We start from the raw sequence: 6000 nt of genomic DNA, 5'->3' as shown, positions 1-6000 counted from the left end.
AATTCAGAGGCAAGGAGTCCTAACAAAGGCACAGGGGTCTGATATAATCGCTCAAAAGGAAGCTAATAAACAAATTGAGGGCGAAATGCGTCAAAATAGGAGGCGCCCCGGTGGAAGTGCACGGCAGCAAGCGCGCTGTAGGCGCTGCGGCGAGACAGGATATAATGCTCGTACGTGTCAAAAAGATGAGGAAGTTATTATAGAATAGACTGCAAGTTGAATTAAGTTAATATCTATTAGCGTTGTGGAGCAATCTACGTTCAAAGCTGTTGAGAGTTGATGAGGTGGCCGGCTCGCTTGGGTGGCCGGCTCGCTTGTGTTGCACGTTAGTGTCATTTGATTTACACATATCGTGGCTTAGGAGATATATCTGCATCTTACTTGGTGTCTAATCCCCATGATTCTGCGTTCAAACGATCAGGGATGCCAGGAGGTAGGCGAGTGCTTGGTCGCCAGCGCTTGGGACACCATTGTATTGCAAGGGTCCGCGTCCCGAATCGTGGAGAGTTGAATGCAATAGCTATCACAGCAGCGGCGTTTGTGTTTTTTGCTACGTCGATCTGATCACCGGACCGACCCAAAATCTCCTTCGCCCTTGGGTATAAAAGACCCCTATTCCGCACTCCACGGCTGTTCTTCAGAGAGATGTGCTGGCTGGGGCAGGGTAAAAGAGCTGCCTAGAAGGGCTATGCTAAGGGGACTGGGAGTCAAATCTCTTCCATAATTTTGCTATGGACAGTGGTGGTGGATGAAACCCAGGCCGCGACTCTGATTCACGGTGGTGCGTGGAGTGGAACTGCCAGAACAACGCCGAATGGAGGTGGAAGTTGGGAGTGAAAAGCAGACGCCGGATCTTGCGATGAGCAAACCAAGAGATCTCCTAGCTCATTTGGGCGTGCGTCAGAAGTCGGAGAGCAACGCCAGCAGCTCCGGTGTTGTGGTGATGGAGGACCGTGGTAGCGAGCACTCTGTATGTAATGAGCATATATGCGTTGTATCTGGCCTGGTTAGCTACGACGACTTTAGCTATGAGCTGTCCAACAACGACCACTGCGCAACCGATTGCGCGCCCACCCAGTCATAACAGAATAAGGATCAACACTGGTTTTCTTTATTCTTATCGCTGAGCAAGTGTGCAATGATTCCAAAAGTGGACGCCGAGACTGATTCGAAAACACTCAAATTACTCAAAACATAAAATATAGTCGAATATGGGCCTCTCCAGCAAGAAGAAGAAATTTAAGACAGACAAGTACGGCCATCCAACCACCGGCAACTATGTCCGGGTTGACTACCCAAAGCTGCCCGGCGTAGCCCAATACCGGGGTCGAGGTTCTTCAAGAGGCAATCCTGTGCGGGGCGACTTCCTTGGTGGAGGACACGGGGGAGCTGGGTAAGTGAAGTTTAGATTTTCTGTCCTTTACAGGTCAGTATCTGCCACGAGGACGGCTATGAGCTTGCCAACAACAAGGGCTCAATGACACGCTACGGCTCCGTGAACTCAGAACAACACCAGTCTTGTTTTGAGAACTCTCTTGCCTCCTCCACAGCATCCACACAACCCTTTCGATACAGTTTCGAAGACCTGGTCCTACGCAAAATAGCCTAAAATGGGCCTCTTCAGCAAGAAAAAGCCACGCAAACTGATACCGGCCGCGACCATCCCGGACCCGAACATTACTCTCCACGTAGTTTGAACGTACCACTAATTCGAGGCCACAGGTTTGGTATGCGGGGTGGCATGCGCGGTGGGCACATGGGGTTTGCAGGGCCGACACCTGTAAACTTTGCTGGTGACTTCAACAACGACGATGAGGCGTTCGAGAATATCACATTTGGGGCAACAGGCCTACCAATTCGAGGCGGATTTGCTGGGGCTGTGCCTGTACAAGGTGCATTTGGCATGGGCGGACGTGGCGGCATGGGTATGGGAGGCTTTCGAGGTGGTTTTGGAGGTCGTGGGGGGCTCGCTGGTTCTGGTCGTGGAGGTTTTGGCATGGGCGGCGGCTTTGGGGCAACTCCTCCGGGCTTTGCAGGCTTCGGAGCTCCTGCGGGCGGTGGAGGCACGTTCGGCGGTATGGGTGGTAGAGGAGGCTTTGGAGCAGGCGGCCAAGGCGGTGCTTTCGGTGCCAACAACTTCGCGACACAGGCTCCAGCTCAGTGGGATGGAACTATAGGCGATGATAATCAGGATCCCCTCGGCTGGCAGAACGACAACGCCACTCAGGGAAATCAGAACGCTGGGTCTCAACACGCAAGATCTCACTATTCCGGTGGTGGTAGAGGTGCTAGACCGGGAGACCCACTCGCAGGCTGGGGAAACGACAATGTTATGGGTGATGGAGTATCTAGGGCCGCGAGCCACAGTGCCAGAAGCCGAAGCGCGAGCCAAAATGTTAGAAGCACGAGCCAGAGTGCTAGAAGCGCAAACCAGAGTGCTAGAAGCTCAAACCAAAGTGGAGCTTCACGACAATTTTCAGGGGGATCTCGAGCGAACACAACGGGAAGCCAGAGCCAATGGCAATCGGCTGCACCAAGCAACGCTCCCTCAGTAGCCCACAGGACGGCCTCTGGATCAGCGACCGCCAGCACCACCCAGGGCAGTAGCCGAGCTCCAAATGGAGCATTAGGACCCGATAGCCGTATACCGCCGCCTGGAATAGTTGTAACAGGCCCTATCATCTTGCGGGACTCGTCTGGGAATCCGCTACACGCGCTATTCTTGACGCTCAAGAATACGGCCCCGAAGATGGGAGATATGGCTGAAGCGGCAAGAAAGAAAGGGAGGGAAAAGAAATCCAAGATCAGGGACACGACAGCAGCTGAGATCGCATTGAATGCGATGATACAAAAGAAGACATTGAGAGAAGTGTCGGATGGACCACGAGGGATGATCTATGTCATTGAAAAAGACCAACACGAAGTTTATGGGGCATTGGCAGAGCTGAGGACATGGCGAGGCGGCCGTTGGGAGTTATTAGGAGTCGGGACTGACAAGGACGTGGGACGCCTCTTCATGTTGAAGGTTCCCATGTGAGGGGGGTATTTGAGTGACTGTTTTGATATATTATTGCGGAACTAGGAGCATATCAAGGTAAATAATGGCGATGTAGTGTCTTTTAAGTGTAGATATATCCTTTCTTTCATTGAGTAATAATGAAAACGGAGGAGTGCGATATTTTTTAATGGCATGATCAGGGTACTTGATCCATGACTCGTGCATATCTGCCCCGGTAGGCCCGGCATCCTCGAATTCGAAAGCTGAGGTAGAAATAGGGACCATGACTATATAGGCGACGGATCTATGTGAGTCCTGGAGGAATACAGGCCATGGAAATTGAAGAGCTGATGAGTAGAAATGTGAAGAAAGTGGTGATAGAAGCATGGTGTTGACCTCGGGTCAAGGGGCTTGCATCCGCCGGTGGCCTGTGCGGCATTCTCGATTCTTCTCCAGCCGATCGTGAAGTTTTTATCGAGGAGACATTCAACAACCCAGCATCACCTCCATCTCCCTTCTCTTCCCACCGTCTTTCAATCGGAGTCCAGGAGCAAGGCTTGACTTTCTCTCTTCCTCTGTTACTACCACCCGTCACAATGCAACGAACACTAGCCTCGAGAGCGCGGACTTCGGTCCTATCTTCGAGCTCGAAGCTACGCACATCAAGCTTCAACCTCCAACAACAGCGATTTGCGCACAAAGTATGTTAGATCATCAGTATTAAACTCATATATCACTCTAAGTCGAAGCTAAAAATCTCTACAGGAGCTCAAGTTTGGCGTCGAGGGCCGGGCAGCTTTGCTGAATGGCATCGAGACTCTCGCAAAGGCCGTCGCCACAACACTGGGTCCCAAGGGCCGGAATGTGCTAATCGAGTCACCTTATGGCTCACCAAAAATTACAAAGGGTATGTGAGGGCAAAAGGCTAGAATTGTTGGATCACGCTGACAAACATATATAGATGGTGTCACCGTCGCGAAAGCCATCACCCTCAAGGACAAGTTCGAGAACCTAGGTGCTCGTCTAATCCAGGACGTTGCATCCAAGACCAACGAGGTTGCCGGTGATGGAACTACTACCGCCACTGTCCTTGCCCGTGCCATTTTCTCCGAGACCGTCAAGAACGTCGCAGCTGGATGCAACCCAATGGATTTGCGAAGAGGAACCCAGGCCGCCGTGGAGGCCGTCGTCGAATACCTACAATCGCACAAGAAGGATATCACCACCAGCGAAGAAATCTCCCAGGTCGCCACCATCTCTGCCAACGGGGACACCCACATTGGCAAGCTCCTATCGAACGCGATGGAGAAGGTCGGCAAGGAGGGCGTCATCACCGTGAAGGAGGGAAAGACGACCGAGGATGAGCTCGAGGTTACCGAGGGCATGAAGTTCGACCGCGGATACATCTCGCCCTACTTCATCACCGATGCCAAGACTGCGAAGGTGGAATTCGAGAAGCCGCTGATCCTTCTCTCAGAGAAGAAGATCTCGGCTGTGCAAGACATCGTCCCTGCTTTGGAGGCTTCCCAGCAGCTCCGCCGACCCCTCGTCATCATTGCCGAGGATATCGATGGTGAGGCTCTTGCTGTGTGCATTCTCAACAAGCTCCGTGGCCAGCTTCAAGTCGCTGCCATCAAGGCTCCCGGCTTCGGTGACAACCGCAAGTCTATCCTCGGCGACCTCGGTGTCCTCACCAACGCTACCGTCTTCACCGACGAGCTTGACCTCAAGCTCGAGAAGGCCACTGTCGACCATCTCGGATCCACCGGCTCCATTACAATCACGAAGGAGGACACCGTCATTCTAAATGGTGAGGGTAGCAAGGATGCTGTCGTCCAGCGCTGCGAGCAGATCCGCGGTGTGATGGCTGATCCTACCACCTCTGAGTACGAGAAGGAGAAGCTCCAGGAGCGTCTTGCTAAGCTCTCTGGTGGTGTTGCCGTTATCAAGGTTGGTGGAGCCTCCGAAGTCGAGGTCGGCGAGAAGAAGGATCGGATAGTCGATGCTCTCAACGCCACACGCGCTGCCGTTGAGGAGGGTATTTTGCCCGGAGGTGGAACCGCTCTCCTCAAGGCAGCTGCCAATGCGCTCAAGGACCTCAAGCCCGCCAACTTCGACCAGCAACTCGGTGTGAGCATCATCAAGAACGCCATCACTCGTCCCGCACGAACGATTGTTGAAAACGCTGGTGCTGAGGGAGCCGTCATTGTTGGCAAGCTCATGGACGAGTTCGGTGCCGACTTCAACAAGGGCTTCGACAGCGCCAAGGGTGAATACGTTGACATGATATCTGCCGGTATCCTTGACCCCTTCAAGGTCGTTCGCACCGCTCTTACCGACGCCAGCGGTGTTGCATCCCTACTAGGAACGACCGAAGTCGCCATTGTAGAAGCACCAGAAGAGAAGGGCCCGCCACCAGGAATGGGCGGTGGAGGTATGGGTGGCATGGGCGGTATGGGTGGAGGCATGTTCTAGATGCAAAGCGTGGCTTGCTACATCCTAACGTCTCACTGCATCGCGCCCCACTTGTATACCCTTTCCCTCTCCCGATTCTCCCGGCTGTTTTGTACATGATGGCGGGATTGCTCAGCTCTCCACTCTCTTCACCCAACCTTTTCATCAACCCTAGCGAGCGAAATCTTGTTTTGGGATTGTTCTGGTACTGTACCATATCATGTTTACATAGCGACTGGGAAAGATGGGAGGACATAAAAAGCAATTTGAATCAAGAATAAACACTCAAACGGACCAAAAACGATGCGTGAAGTGACCAGGATTCGCTGATATGGGTAACTGCTCATCAAGTAAATATTGACAGCCCGAGCAGCGGCCTGGTCTGTGCGCGGAAGCCCCCACCACCAAAGCCTTTCAACGAGGGGCATTGCGGTCGCCTATTCAACGTCCATCTCTCCCCACGACACCCTCTTACTCTCCTCCTTCACACACCTCCAACCAGACCGTCGCATACTCGGATCTATGTGGGTATCCTGCCGTAATCCTCC

The 6000-nt window shown here is 53.0% G+C and overlaps 1 protein-coding gene across 1 annotated transcript; it reads left to right on the top strand.

Annotated features, from left to right (window-relative positions):
• The first annotated feature begins 3491 nt into the window (after window positions 1-3491).
• On the top strand, window positions 3492-5704 carry BDZ99DRAFT_508529 (chaperonin GroL). Its single transcript, XM_033724335.1, has 3 exons — window positions 3492-3699; window positions 3764-3905; window positions 3960-5704. Exons 1-3 carry the CDS (start codon window positions 3595-3597, stop codon window positions 5471-5473), a joined length of 1761 nt encoding a protein of 586 aa, XP_033578252.1. The 5' UTR covers window positions 3492-3594; the 3' UTR covers window positions 5474-5704.
• Window positions 5705-6000: the final 296 nt, after the last annotated feature.

This window comes from Mytilinidion resinicola (genome assembly GCF_010093595.1).
Source record: "Mytilinidion resinicola strain CBS 304.34 unplaced genomic scaffold BDZ99scaffold_8, whole genome shotgun sequence".
NCBI classification, from domain to species: domain Eukaryota; kingdom Fungi; phylum Ascomycota; class Dothideomycetes; order Mytilinidiales; family Mytilinidiaceae; genus Mytilinidion; species Mytilinidion resinicola.
The sequence above is the reverse complement of the archived record's forward strand: the minus strand, read 5'-3'. Positions and strand labels throughout refer to the sequence as shown.

Bases quoted from the DNA above. Each gene is read 5' to 3' on its own strand.
- BDZ99DRAFT_508529 (XM_033724335.1), top strand. From the start codon at position 3,595: ATGCAACGAACACTAGCCTCGAGAGCGCGGACTTCGGTCCTATCTTCG. The intron at 3,700-3,763 runs GTATGTTAGATC...AAATCTCTACAG, and splicing joins AACAGCGATTTGCGCACAAA to GAGCTCAAGTTTGGCGTCGA. The intron at 3,906-3,959 runs GTATGTGAGGGC...AAACATATATAG, and splicing joins CTCACCAAAAATTACAAAGG to ATGGTGTCACCGTCGCGAAA.